We start from the raw sequence: 15,603 nt of genomic DNA on the forward strand, positions 1-15,603 counted from the left end.
GGGGGACAGATAGGGGGTACAGGGACATAGATAATAGTGGGTTAGGGGCCACATGGGGGACAGATAGGGGGAACAGGGACATAGATAATAGTGGGTTATGTATTCTTACAGGGAAGCTCTTTGCTCCTCTAGGAACTAAAAGGAATTTGTCAGCTAACCATACCAGTGGAGAGACTTAGATGTATACATTGAAACTGCTGTGTCTGTAGTGTTATTTACTGAATAAAACAGTACAGAGAAACAGTCCAAAAATCTAAATCACAGTTGATCACATTATCAAACACGTTTTTGCAACTTCTGCTGTAATATACATTTGTGGTGAGTGACATCATGCTTTAAAAACAAAATATTAAATTCACAAGTACTTAGTTCTAGCAGGTTAGACATTGCTTATAACAAGGACTGAGACATTACCTTAATAAATACAAAACTATTTTAAATAATTAAAGTCATTCTTTCTACTAGAAACGACCACGTCAGCATGCATATGTAGAGGCTGTTAATGTGGTTCAAAACAGACAATGTGTTAGGCACAGAACAAAAGGGAAAATAGCATTCAGGTTTTCACATCGTTATTCAGCGATGATATCGGTCGGTAGAACTTCGAACAAACAAAGCAACAATCCATTCACATACTCCTGAGACCTAATGACATAAATTCTTTGTTGTGTTGTAGTAGTGTTCTGTTGGCGAACAACAGTAGTTTTACTTTCAAACCTGCCCATTTATCCAGAATCAAATTCGCAAGGCATAGCTACTGTAGGTTAAAGCGAGCAGTAGAAAGGGTTAGAGCGTGAAGGTGAGGTAAAAAAGGCAAGGCCACACTTAAGATCATTTCACACTCTTTGAGGCAGCTAGGCATCTGTGCAGCTCGGCAGGCGGTGCGTGCTTGGCGGTGGACAGTGATTGGTTGATGAGGCACTACCTGCTTACACCTCTCTTCCAGTTGCCCCTCCCCGGCCTGCTGGGACAGTAAGGCTGCAGTACTGGACCTGCCTGATAGCTCCTCCACCACCCAGTTATGAAGGGTCTGGGGCACAGTGGCAGGGAGGTAGAATTATGGGTATTGTAGTTTTGGCAAAGGAAAGCAGATGTTTATAGTAGTACACTACTATAAACATAGACAAGGTTATAGCTGTTAACAGGGTCCTCCTGTGGGATGCAAGAAGGGGTATATATAGTTTGTTTCTATTATAAAACAATTAAAAGCAGGAAAATAATATTTATTTCCCATTCCTTTAAAGATTATTTTTAGGCTAGCTGTTTTTAATACCCTACAGTGTAAGGTACGTCCTGTGTTAAAAACTAGTTGAGGACTTAAATTGGAACTAGCAGTGATGGAAAAACAAACAACCCAAGAGTGAACACATGTCCTGCCACAGAACAGAGAGATAGCAGAGTCTTATCACCAGGTCATTTCTGGTGGAACATGGCTTCATTGCCAACACAGTTAAGAACATAAACAAATACAAACATAAAATCTGTAGTAATTCAAATGACGTAAATCCCTGTGTATCGATAGCTACATAACTACATTTTAATATGGATAACATTTAAAAACTGTTGAATGCATTTCTTCTAAAGGTGGGTGTCTGAGTTTTGCTAAGAGTTAACAACAACTGATGACAGACTTAATCAAAGCGAACCAATCCTTTAAAAAAAAGCTGAGGAAGTAATCTAGCTGCTGTACTATTAGCATATTATCGTTGTATTACTCCCCCCCCCCCCGAGTCAATAAATGTTAGAAAGACCTTTGTCAGCGATTAAAGCTGTAAGTCTTCCTGGGTAAGTTTCATAAGAGCTTTGCACACCTGTATTGTGCAATATTTGCCCATTACTCTTTTCAGAATTCTTCAAGCTCTGTCAAGGTGTTGGGGAGCATGGCTAGACAGCCATTTTCAAGTCTTGCCATAGACTGCCAAGTAGATTTAAGTCAAAACTGTAACTTCGCAACTCAGGAACATTCCCGGTCTTCTTGGTAAGCAACTCCCGTGTAGATTTGGCTTTGTGTTTTTGGTTATTGTCCTGCTGAAAGGTGAATTCCTCTCCCAGAGTCTGGTGGAAAGCAGACTGAACCAGGTTTTCGTCTGGGCTTTTGCCTGTGCTAAGCTCTATTCAGTTTATTTTTATCCTAAAAACCTCCCTAGTCCTTGCCGATGTCAAGCATGCCCATAACATGATGGAGGCCGTTTCTCAGTGATGTGCTGGATTTGCCCCAAACATAAGGCTTTGCATTTAGGCCAAACAGTGTATTACTTTATTGTGACGCCACAATAATGACCTAAATGACAGAGAGAAATTAATAATTACAAATAAACACAATGGAAATATTCCAAAACATGTTAATGTTGTTTCATACATTAACATGTTTTGGAATATTTTCATTCTGTTTATTTGTAATTATTCCTTTCCCTCTGTCATTTAGGTCATTATTGTGGCGTCACTATAATGTTGTTGATCTATCCTCAATTATATCCCATCCCAGCCATTGAACTCTGTAGCTGTTTTAAAATCACCAATGGTGACATCCCTAAGCATGTTTCATTCCTGTCCTGCAGCTCAGTTCAGGAGGACGACTGTATTAAACCACCCATGTGTCTGGGTGGTTTAATACTGCATCCACAGCATAATTATTAACTTGACCATGCTTTACGAGATATTCAATGTCTAATTTGTTATTGTAACCCATCTACCAATCAATGCCCTTCTGTATGCTTACGAAAAGCTCCCTGGTCTGTAGTTGAATTTGTGCTTGAAATTCAATACTTGACTGAGGGACCTTACAGATGTTGTATGGGGGACAAAAGAAGAGGTAGTCATTAAAAATCATGTCAACCCCTATTATTTCACACAGAGTGAATCCATATAACTTATTATGTGACTTGTTAAGCCAAAGTTTACTTCTGAATAACTTAGCCTTGCCTCGACAAAGTGGGTGAATACCTATGCAACAACTATATTATAGTAATTTAATTTGATTGAATTTATAAAATGTGTAGATTTTTTTCTTCACTTTGACATTATGGAGTGTTTTGTGTAGATCAATGACAAAAAACGACAATTAAACCTAGTTCAATCCCACTTTGTTACGCAACAACATGTGAAAACATTTCAAGTGGTTGTAGACTTTCTATAGGCACTGTACCTTCCTGACGTCGGAGCTCTTGGGCTCTGTGGTCCAGGTAATGATGCGAGATACAGCCAGTCGGGTTTCACTGGAGTTGACAAAGTCTGTCGGATCCATCTGTCTTGCCAGTGATTCTATGTACTTCAGAATGGCCACCTTCACCTGCATGATACACACATGGTTTAGCTTCAAGATTCACACAGTATTTAGCTACATGATTCACACAGACTGTTAATCTACATGATTCACACAGAGTGTTAAGCTACACGATTCAAACAGTGTTAAGCTACACGATTCAAACAGAGTGTTAAGCTACACGATTCATACAGTGTTAAGCTACATTATGCATACAGAGTGTTAAGCTACATGATTAATACAGTGTTAAGCTACATGATTCACACAGAGTGTTAAGCTACATGATTCACACAGAGTGTTAAGCTACATGATTCACACAGAGTGTTAACCTACATGATTCAGACAAAGTGTTAAGCTACATGATTCACACAGGAATTTAGCAAGTTTACTTTTAAAATATTTGACAATATCACCATGGCACTGTGTCTACTGGTATTTGAAATCATAAACTCTTAGACCCTGAGCCAATCCCTAAAACAAACAGAGAATCATCTAGCTTGGTAACATTCTATGCAAACTGTACCTTGAGGTTGGGTGTCTGTGTCTGGTCAACAATGAACCTCATCAGGATGTTGAACTGGTGATCAAACGGAAAAGACTCCCTAAGGAAAACAAAACAGAAAACACTAAAAGTTACTACCTGCCCTCCCGATGTCACAGGAAGGCCAGAAAGATCATCAAGGACAACAACCACCCGAGCCACTGCCTGTTCACCCCGCTATCATCCAGAAGGCGAGGTCAGTACAGGTGCATCAAAGCAGGGACCGAGAGACTGAAAAACAGCTTCTATCTCAAGGCCATCAGACTGTTAAACAGCCATCACTAACATTGAGTGGCTGCTGCCAACATACTGACTCAACTCTAGCCACTTTAATAATGGAAAAATTGATGTATCAATTTATCACTAGCCACTTTATATGTTTACACACCCTACATTACTCAACTCATATGTATATACTGTACTCTATACCATCTACTGCATCTTGATGTAATTAAATGGATCACTAGCCACTTTAAACAATGCCACTTAATATAATGTTTACATACCCTACATTACTCATCTCATATGTATATACTGTACGCTATACAATCTACTGCATCTGCCATCTTGATGTAATGTATCACTAGCCACTTTAACTTCCCTAGGGTAGGGGGCAGCATTTGGAATTTTGGATGAAAAGCATGCCCAAATTAAACTGCCTTCTACTCAGGCCCAGAAGATAGGATATGCATATAATTAGTAGATTTGGATAGAAAACACTCTAAAGGATTTTTTGTTGTTGTTGTAGTTTTCTATTCAATGCCATTACAGTATCCATTGATTAGGCCCTAAATTGCAGTTCCTATGCCTTCCACTAGATGTCAACAGTCTTTAGAAATAGTTTCAGGCTTGTATTCTGAAAAATTAGGGAGTAAGAGCTGTCTGAATGAGTGGACCCTGCGTGTCAGAGCTTTTTCATGCACGCGACCAGAGAGAGTGCCTTTCTTGTTTACCTTTTATATTGACAACGTTATTGTCCGGTTGAAATATTAACGATTATTTCGGGTAAAAACAACCTGAGGATTGAATATAAACATCGTTTGACATGTTTCTATGAACTTTACGGATACAATTTGGATTTTTTTGTCTGCCTGTTGTGACTGCGTTTGAGCCTGTGGATTACTGAAGAAAACGTGCGAACAAAACCTAGGTTTTCGGATATAAAGAGAGACTTTATCGAACAAAAGGAACATTTATTGAAAAAATGAATGTCTTCTGAGTGCAAACATATGAAGATCATCAAAGGTAAGTGATTCATTTTATCTCTATATCTGACTTGTGTAACTCTTCTACTTGGCTGGGTACTGTTTGTAATGATTTGTCTGCTGAGCTATGTTCTCAAGTAATTGTAAGGTATGCTTTCGCGGTAAAGCATTTTTGAAATCTGACACCGTGGTTGGATTCACAAGAAGTTAATCTTTAAACCAATGTAAAATAGTTGTATCTTTTCTGAATTTTTATAATGAGTATTTCTGTATTTGAATTTGGCGCTCTGCAATCTCACTGGATGTTACCCTAGAGAGGTTAAACAATGCCGCTTTATATGTTTTCATACCCTATATTACTCATCTCATATGTATATACTGTACTCTATACCATCTACTGCATCTTGCCTATGTCGTTCGGCCATCACTCATTTATATATTTTTATGTACATATTCGTATTAATTCCTTTACACTTGTGTGTGAATAAGGTAGTCGTTGTGAAATTGTTAGGTTATATTACTCGTTAGATATTACTGCATGGCCGGAACTAGAAGCACAAGCATTTCGCTACACTTGCATTAACATCTGCTAACTATGTGTATGTGACAAATACATTTGATTTGATTTGATGAAATCAAATTCTACTGAGGTGGCCTGGTTACACATCCACCATAGTTAGGTAATTCTTATCAAACTGTCCATTTACAAAATGTCCTCTTGAATAAAAAAAAATAGGATCTGTACTTCTCTATTTCATAATTATGTTTTTTACATTGCATTACATTGCACTCCACGAGCAGACTCTGTGGCAGGCTGACCACCTGTTACCTTGGCTCCTTGCTGCACTCGCGTAAGTTGCTAGCTAGCATTAAACTTATCTTATAAAAACAAATCAATCTTAACTTAATCACTAGTTAACTACACATGGTTGATGATATTACTAGTTTATCTAGCGTGTCCTGCGTTGCATATAATCAATGCGGTGCCTGTTAATTTATCATCGAATGACAGCCTACTTCGCGAAATGCGTGATGATTTAACAAGTGCATTCGCGAAAAAAGCACTGTTGTTGCAACAATGAGTACCTAACCATAAACATCAATGCCTTTCATAAAATCAATACACAAGTAAATGTTTTTAAACCTGCATATTTAGTTAATATTGCCTGCTAACATGAATTTATTTTACCTAGGGAAATTGTGTCACTTCTCTTGCGTTCTGTGCAAGCAGAGTCAGGCTATATGCAGCCGTTTGGGCCGCCTGGCTCGTTGCGAACTGTGTGAAGTCCATTTCTTCCTAACAAAGACCTTAATTAATTTGCCAGAATTTTACATAATTATGACATAACATTGCACAACCTTCAATGTAACACAATATTTAGACTTATGGATGCCGCCTGTTCGATAAAATACAGAACGGTTCCGTATTTCAACGAAAGAATAAACGTTTTTATAGTTTCCGGATTTGACCATGTTAATGACCTAAGGCTCGAATTTCTGTGTGTTATTATACACTGCTCAAAAAATAAACGGAACACTAAAATAACACATCCTTGATCTGAATGAATTAAATATTCTTATTAAATACTTTTTTCTTTACATAGTTGAATGTGCTGACAACAAAATCACACAAAAATTATCAATGGAAATCAAATTTATCAACCCATGGAGGTTTGGATTTGGAGTCACACTCAAAATTAAAGTGGAAAACCACACTACAGGCTGATCCAACTTTGATGTAATGTCCTTAAAACAAGTCAAAATGAGGCTCAGTAGTGTGTGTGGCCTCCATGTGCCTGTATGACCTCCCTACAACGCCTGGGCATGCTCCTGATGAGGTGGCGGATGGTCTTCTGAAGGATCTCCTCCCAGACCTGGACTAAAGTATCCGCCAGCTCCTGGACAGTCTGTGGTGCAATGTGGCGTTGGTGGATGGAACGAGACATGATGTCCCAGATGTGCTCAATTGGATTCAGGTCTGGGGAACGGGCGGGCCAGTCCATAGCATCAATGCCTTCCTCTTCCAGGAACTGCTGACACACTCCAGCCACATGAGGTCTAGCTTGTCTTGAATTAGGAGGAACCCAGGGCCAACCGCACCAGCATATGGTCTCACAAGGGGTCTGAGGTTCTCATCTCGGTACCTAATGGCAGTCAGGCTACCTCTGGCGAGCACATGGAGGGCTGTGCGGCCCCCCAAAGAAATGCCACCCCACACCATGACTGACCCACCGCCAAACCGGTCATGCTGGAGGATGTTGCAGGCAGCAGAACGTTCTCCACGGCGTCTCCAGACTGTCACGTCTGTCACATGTGCTCAGTGTGAACCTGCTTTCATCTGTGAAGAGCACAGGGCGCCAGTGGCGAATTTGCCAATCTTGGTGTTTTCTGCCAAATGCCAAACGTCCTGCACGGTGTCGGGCTGTAAGCACAACCCCCACCTGTGGACGTCGGGCCCTCATACCACCCTCATGGTGTCTGTTTCTGACCGTTTGTGCAGACACATGCACATTTGTGGCCTGCTGGAGGTCATTTTGCAGGGCTCTGGCAGTGCTCCTCCTGCTCCTCCTAGCACAAAGACGGAGGTAGGTTGTTGCCCTCCTATGGCCTCCTCCACGTCTCCTGATGTACTGGCCTGTCTCCTGGTAGCGCCTCCATGCTCTGGACACTACGCTGACAGACACAGCAAACCTTCTTGCCACAGCTCGCATTGATGTGCCATCCTGGATGAGGTGCACTACCTGAGCCACTTGTGCGGGTTGTAGACTCCGTCTCATGCTACCACTAGAGTGAAAGCACTGCCAGCATTCAAAAGTGACCAAAACATCAGCCAGGAAGCATAGGAACTGAGAAGTGGTCTGTGGTCACCACCTGCAGAACCACTCCTTTATTGGGGGTGTCTTGCTAATTGCCTATAATTTCCATCTGTTGTCTATTCCATTTGCACAACAGCATGTGAAGTTTATTGTCAATCAGTGTTGCTTCCTAAGTGGACAGTTTGATTTCACAGAAGTGTGATTGACTTGGAGTTACATTGTGTTGTTTAAGTGTTCCCTTTATTTTTTTGAGCAGTGTATTAAGCCTATGATTTGATATTTAATAGAGCAGTCTGTGTGAGCAGTGGTAGGCAGCAGCAGGTTCGTAAGCATTCATTCAAACAGCACTTTCCTGCGTCTGCCAGCAGCTCTTCACTGTGCCTCAAGCATTGAGCTGTTTATGACTTCAAGCCTATCAACTTCCGAGATTAGGCTGGCAATACTAAAGTGCCAATAAGAACATCAAATATTCAAAGGTTAATGAAATACAAATGGTATAGAGAGAAATAGTCCTATAATTCCTATAAAAACTACAACCTAAAACTTCTTACCTGGGAATATTGAAGACTCACTTTAAAAGGAATCACCAGCATGTTCTCATGTTCTGAGCAAGGAACTTAAACGTTAGGTTTTTTACATGGCACATATTGCACTTTTACTTTCTTCTCCAACACTGTGTTTTTGCATTATTTAAACCAAATTGAACATATTTCATAATTTATTTGAGACTAAATTGATTTTATTGATGTATTAAAGAAGTTAAAATAAAAGTGTAGGGCCTCCCGGGTGGCTCCCGGGTGGCGCAGTGGTTAAGGGCGCTGTACTGCAGCGCCATCAGAGACTCTGGGTTCGCGCCCAGGCTCTGTTGTAACCGGCCGCGACCGGGAGGTCCGTGGAGCGACGCACAATTGGCCTAGCGTCGTCTGGGTTAGGGAGGGCTTGGCCGGTAGGGATGTCCTTGTCTCATCGCGCACCAGCGACTCCTGTGGCAGGCCGGGCACAGTGCGCGCTAACCAAGGTTGCCAGGTGCACGGTGTTTCCTCCGACACATTGGTGCTTCCGGGTTGGGTACGCGCTGTGTTAAGAAGCAGTGCGGCTTGGTTGGGTTGTGTATCGGAGGATGCATGACATTAGTCTCTCCCGAGCCCGTACGGGAGTTGTGAGCGATGAGACAAGATAGTAGCTTATAAAAACAATTGGATACCACGAAATTGTGGAGAAAAGGGGGTCAAATTCCAAAACATTCCTGCAAACATAACGATGGTCATTATGGCCAAACAGTTCTATTTTTGTTTCGTCAGATTAGAGGGCATTTCTCCAAAAAGTACGATCTTTGTCCCCATGTGCAGTTGCAAACCGTAGTCTGGCTTTTTTATGGTGGTTTTGGAGCAGTGGCTTCTTCCTTGCTGAGCGGCCTTTCAGGTTATGTCAATATAGGACTCGTTTACTATGGATATAGATACTTTTGTACCGTTTCCTCCAGCATCTTCACAAGGTCCTTTGCTGTTGTTCTGGGATTGATTTGCACTTTTCTCACCAAAGTACGTTCATCTCTAGGAGATAGAATGCGTCTCCTTCCTGAGCGGTATGATGGCTGCGTGGTCCCATGGTGTTTATACTTGCGTACTATTGTTTGAACAGATGAAATGGTACCTTCAGGCATTTGGAAATTGCTCCCAAGGATGAACCAGACTTGGCTGATTTCTTTTGATTTTCCCATGATGTCAAGCAAAGAGGCACTGAGTATGAAGGTAGGCCTTGAAATACATCCACAGGTACACCTCCAATTGACTCAAATGATGTCAATTAGCCTATCAGAAGCTTCTAAAGCCATGACATAATTTTCTGGAATTTTACAAGCTGTTTAAAGGCACAGTCAACTTAGTGTATGTGAACTTCTGACCCAATGGATTTGTGATACGGTGAATTATAAGTGAAATAACCTCTGTAAACAATTGTTGGAAAAATGACTTGTGTCATGCACAAAGTAGATGTCCTAACCGATTTGCCAGAACTATAGTTTGTTAACAAGAAATTGGTGGAGTGGTTGAAAAACGAGTTTTAATGACTCCAACCTGTGTATGTAAACTTCCCACTTCAACTGTATTATAGTTGAACATTTTAAACATAAACATTTTATGATTTTAAGACAAACTACAGCAAAACACAGTATTTTGTGTTTCATAAAATGACCTGAGAATCTGAATTTGGTGTGAAGATGTACAAAATTCAGGCGAAAATGTAAAATGTATTTAAAATGATAGTCAGAATGATAGTTGACCATGGTTTTGTAACTCATTTTGCTATAGACATTTTAAAACTGGTTTCATGAGAAACCCTCAAGTGCTCGAACAATGTTTAAAAGCTGTGTAAAAAGACAATATCCAAGCAAGCACAGTTTGGTTTGGGTCGGCATTGCGTGAAAATGTTTAGAGATGTTATCGGAGGGGGGATGTAGAGGTCCATACCTGGTGATGTCCAGAGCCTTCTGGACCTTGGCCTGGACAGACCCCAGCAGGTCAGCTCCCATCTTCTTCAGTAGCTGGGTGAGCAGGACAAACAGCCAGTCCTGCAGGTCTTCTCTATGCACCAAGATAAAGTCCAACAGAGTCTCCAGAAACATACTAAACACCTGAGGGACGGACACACACACACACACACACACACACACACACACACACACACACACACACACACACACACACACACACACACACACACACACAGCACCTTTATAAAAGTAACAACACAGGCAATAGGTGTCTGTACAGTAGAAAATTGAAAGAATAAAAACACACACTTACTCTCTGTTGTTAAAATCCACACCAAAGCAGACCATGCAACAAAACACTCAATTAGTTTTCAGACAAATCACTGCAAAGCAATGGGTTTTTGAATGTCAAAAGTAAAAGTTATGAGTGAGTGTGTCAATGTATTGATATGAAACTTTCAAACAACACAGGTGAACATCCTGTCACCTACCTTGCTGTGTGGATCTGCAAACATCCTGCTGAAGATCTCACATAGTCTCTTCAGCTCCACTCGGCTGCAACACACAAACAGCATCCACCGGCAGACATTAGTAAACACAGGCAGACATCACTAACAGATGTCAGAGAGGCTTGATTTAAAGCAGCTCCTTCTGGAGACAATGCTGCTGGCTTCACAGGGAGAGCAGGCAGACATCACTAATAGATGTCAGAGAGGCTTGATTTAAAGCAGCTTCTTCAGGAGACAATGCTGCTGCCCTCACAGGGAGAGCAGGCAGACAAATGGCCTTGTCTCACAAACTGACTCCTCTGAAACTCATCTTCCACTTTACCACCTGACGAGCGGCATTATAGCTGCAGGGTCCTCGTGACCAGTCATTTCTCCCTCAATTAAGGAAAGCTATGAAATGAAACACCCTGCTGGACTCGCCTTGACAGGATATCCTCTTTAAAAGTTGAACAATTTCAAAAAGGAAATGATCATTTATATATGAAAAAGAACCAAGACTACTTCAAACCCTATCCACAGCTGGCAGAACATTCTTAACAACAATTCTACTATCGCCAATGCCATCCAAAAAGACAACAATGCATAGAAAATACTTAGTGAACCCTACATGACAGAGGTAGGAGCAGATCAGCATAGTTACAGCAGGAGGACACATACAATGACATGACTTCCAAAAGAACCACCCCCCTGGCCCCGCACCCACCTGAGTATTCTTTGGTTCTTGAGTAGGTTCTGCAGACCCAGCAGCCCCTCCTTCCTCTCTGACCAGTTGGAGCTGGCACAGTGGTTTAGCACCTCCGCCACATCCTCCGTTTGACGCAGGTAGTGAGGGATACCTAGATAATAATATATATATACCATTCAGAAGATGCTTTTATCCAAGTGCATACATTTTAGTCTATGTGAATCTAGCAGGATTCGAACCCACTACCCTTATGTTGCTAGTTCCATGTTCTTACCAACTCAGTAACAACACGGGACCACATACCTCCGTTCCTGGACCCGTATGAGCGCTCTGAGCATGCACTGGATGCGTCGCTGTTAGCATCGTCGTCAGAATAGATACCCGGAGACTCATACCGCCGCCTCATAGGCTTCCTCTGTTCGGAGAGAATGGGAAGGGATGGGTAATGGTGAGGTCATTGTTCATAGGACCAGGAGAGAAGTGGGACAGGCAAGCTAGACCTCTGGTCACTTTGTCACTCAAACTCAACCAGGAAGTAGGATTTAATGGGCTACGATACGATGCCATTCACAATGAATGAGGTAGCCATGCAATTTGTTCCAACTGTTGATTTTTCATGATTGATATGAACATGCAGAGAGATGATTAAATAATGTTATAAGAATGCCTATTGTTAATAATATTTTATTGAATAATAAACTAAAATCTGCCAGCAATTGCTTTTGGCCAAATAGCAACATTTAGTGATGGTACTTTGCATTTTTGTTGATTAGTGAATAGAATGAATAAACAAACGGTACACGAATTGGACAACTACCTTATTATTTCTGGAGTCTCCTAACAGCTGAAGTTACAGGCAACCAAGCAGGAAAGAGAAAGAGGGATATTTTAGAGGGAAAATATCATGACTGCAGTCCTGCTTGGGAATAAGACAAGACATGTTTTTATCTACATGGTAACAATGTTGACTTTCTTGCAGTCAAAGTCTTTCTTATTGAAATATATACTGACATTCTGATTGCCATAAACAAACACAGGCTTCATTTAATCTCATTACATTTTACTACTCAATGCAGTTTTCTTTTCTGACAAAGAAAAAAAAACTGGGATTCATTCGTTTTTAGGAGGGTCCACAGTAAATATCTAAACACAAACTTAAAATGCATATGGTTTCCACATCAAGTCCTCATCGATTACCTAGCATGCCTTAATGAGGGACTGACTAAGTGTAACTCTACCTGAAGACAAACTGTCTTCAGAACTGGCAGCTGGTAAAAGTTGAATGGTGACTTACCAGTGCATCAGCCACAGCAGCCTCCACCTCAGTGCCAGTGTTGAGGACTCTCATGGCATTTACTGAGGCAGAGATACGGTCCTGGTGAATCAAACCAAACCGATCTGGGGGGGAGAGGAGAGGGGGGTGAGTGGAGTAACACAAGAGAAAGTCAATGGGATCTTGCTCTAGGGAGACAAAAGGCAATATGATGGGGTTTACAGACCATACACCAAAAAGATTGAAAACTAAAACACCAGAAAGCTTGAGTGATATGTAAAAAATGAATAGTGAAAAAGATGACACCAACAGAAATCACCAGAGAATGATTAGTGCTAATTTGAAATGAAGAGAAAAGAAACTGACACTTGCAAACGGGGAAATAAACAACTCTTATATGAGATACTCAATACACTGAAGTACAAATACAATGTCCAAAAAGTCACTAACAAGGAGAAAATCATACAGATGGGGACAGGCCTTTTGATTACACAGTAACACAAGCTTTTTAAAAGAAAATCACAAAACATCATATTGAAGCAGATGATAACGACACATAATATGACAAAGCAGCACGCTTACAGATCTCCTCCTCAACAGTTTGAACAAAATATTGCCTCCTGTGGCAGGGTGGGCACAGCCCTCACAGCAACATGTATGGACTCATGCTGGCATAATCGCTAAATGTGGAAATGAGAGGGTAGGGCATGCAGGTCACCTGACTGGCCGTGGGGGTCAGCCGTGGATAGGGCACTGGTAGAGCGGGAAGTACGTCGGGAGGCTGCAAGGGACAGGAGGGGTGGATGACACCCGGGGCGTTAGTGACACAAACGCAACAGGTACCGTCCTCTGTAGTTGACTCAGGCTCAGCGCCTGGCTGCATTAATCCACTATGATTATGAGCAACCAACCACATCTACAACAGTCATAGGATAGGAGGGGCGGGTATCCCTCATGTATCCCACTTTGTCCCTCTTTGTTCTTTTTTGTTGTTGTCCCCCATGACAAAGCAGTGACAAAGTTGTGTCATTTCCTGAGATGTGGCAGGAGCACAGGAGAGAGCTGAGAAGCAGGTCAGCTATGGACATTGAATACGATGATACACATACAGTACACTGTTTACTCTAGTCACTACCTTGTTTTTCTGCCTCTTGATTTACATTTATTATGAGATGTGCCAAATCATTATTCATTGGACCAAAACAGAATCCTAGAACATCCAGAGATTTTCGTGATCTTTCCATGTTGCTGGTCATTATATTACACATACAAAGGCACACAAATACTTATATAGCATAAGACTTGGAGAATTCCCAACAAGACAGACACAAACAAGACAGCGCAGTGATTATATTCCAGAAACTTTGAGAGGGTTAGTGCAGGCAGACTAGATCAGAGCAGGCAAGAGAAGTTCTATCTAGACATCCTGGGGTGTACAGGGAGGCTGGGACAGAGAGTAGGGGTCTAGAGGCGGGGGCTGAGGAGTGGGTACTAGTGGGCCTTGCTGCTTACTGGAGGCCTCCTGGTGTCCGGTTGGTCGTGGTACTCACCAAGAGGCTTGAAGCCCCGAGCAGGGCTGGTGTCTCGGCTGCTTTCCCTAGAGGTGTCCCTGCTGCAGCCCTGACTCATGCTGGGCCGGGGGATACGGCTCCTTGCTAGCGTGTGGTAGGAGGAGAGAGGAGTACCAGGAACAAGAGCTTTACCACACAGCCTGGCTGTCAGTAGGGCAGTACAACACAGGTTTGGGGTTAGTGAGGTGATGCCTGGGGTTGGGCTGGGGTTGGGGACTGGAATAAGAGAGGGGGTGAGGGGGAGGAGGACTCTGGGGTGTGGTGGTGGGTTGGCGTCTGCTGGACATCAGGTTCAATTTTAGAACTTAAGTTAGCGCAAGTCCATTTTTAAATGGACAAGGATTAGGTTGTCAATGAAAAGACGATTGGTATGACTGTAGCTTACAACAGATAAACAGAGTTAATACACAAAATAAAAACAAAGAAAACAATTAAGAATTAAAAGAGGGTATAAAAATAAAGATATGGTAAAAACACCAAAGAAAGACAAACCATTATAGTCAGTTATAACAAAAAATATGAACTGAAAATGACTCAGAAGAAGACAAAAATACAAACTTAAAAACATTGCAACGTCTAATTGTCAATTTACTGATGTAAAATAGGCAGCCTTCCCAATTCAGGAATGACAGTCAGTGACAGACAGACAGACAGACAGAGCGTCAGACAGACAGACAGAGCGACAGACAGACAGACAGACAGAGCGTCAGACAGACAGACAGAGCGACAGACAGAGGGTCAGACAGAGCGTCAGACAGACAGACAGAGCGACAGACAGAGCGACAGACAGAGCGTCAGACAGACAGACAGAGCGACAGACAGAGCGTCAGACAGACAGACAGACAAGAAGCTAAGATGGGGGGAGCTGTTTTTGGTCGATGAAATACACAGACCAATCAATCAAAGCAATAGGACAGGGCCAGTGTGTCACGCCCTGACCATAGAGAGGCTTTTTATCTCTATTTGGTTAGGTCGGAGTGTGACTAGGGTGGGTAATCTAGGTTGTGTATTTCTATGTTGACCTGGTATGGTTCCCAATCAGAGGCAGCTGTTTATCGTTGTCTCTGATTGGGGATCACATTAAGGCAGCCATTTTCCCACTGTGTTTCTGTGGGATATTTTTTATTTTTTTTTGCCAGTGAGCACTCCAGAACGTCACGTTTCGTTTATTCTTTATTGTTTTGTTGTGCGGTTCACTTATAATAAACAATGTCGAACCGATTTCCTGCTGCGCTTTGGTCCGAGTGTTC

The 15,603-nt window shown here is 41.9% G+C and overlaps 1 protein-coding gene across 17 annotated transcripts in view; it reads right to left on the minus strand.

The window, feature by feature from the left end:
- The window catches only part of LOC110502096 (CLIP-associating protein 1-B), a 131,953-nt gene that overhangs the window by 12,340 nt on the left and 104,010 nt on the right, over positions 1 to 15,603 (minus strand). For 5 of the 17 annotated variants that reach the window (XM_090216066.1, XM_090216057.1, XM_090216064.1 and 2 more), the window contains 9 exons: positions 13,501 to 13,563; positions 12,804 to 12,907; positions 12,327 to 12,353; positions 11,813 to 11,924; positions 11,528 to 11,660; positions 10,807 to 10,870; positions 10,293 to 10,456; positions 3,786 to 3,864; positions 3,146 to 3,289 (listed from right to left, as the gene is read on the minus strand). In XM_090216066.1, the coding sequence (XP_090072192.1) occupies positions 3,146 to 3,289; positions 3,786 to 3,864; positions 10,293 to 10,456; positions 10,807 to 10,870; positions 11,528 to 11,660; positions 11,813 to 11,924; positions 12,327 to 12,353; positions 12,804 to 12,907; positions 13,501 to 13,563 (890 nt within the window). Of the gene's footprint in view, positions 1 to 925; positions 1,031 to 1,818; positions 1,946 to 2,590; positions 3,290 to 3,785; positions 3,865 to 10,292; positions 10,457 to 10,806; positions 10,871 to 11,527; positions 11,661 to 11,812; positions 11,925 to 12,326; positions 12,354 to 12,803; positions 12,908 to 13,500; positions 13,564 to 14,332; positions 14,438 to 15,603 lie in introns of those variants that run through there. The other 12 variants (XM_090216058.1, XM_090216054.1, XM_090216056.1 and 9 more) reach the window with 6 other exon arrangements.

This window comes from Oncorhynchus mykiss, chromosome 22, assembly GCF_057628025.1.
Source record: "Oncorhynchus mykiss isolate SJ-2025 chromosome 22, ASM5762802v1, whole genome shotgun sequence".
In the NCBI taxonomy this organism is placed as follows: domain Eukaryota; kingdom Metazoa; phylum Chordata; class Actinopteri; order Salmoniformes; family Salmonidae; genus Oncorhynchus; species Oncorhynchus mykiss.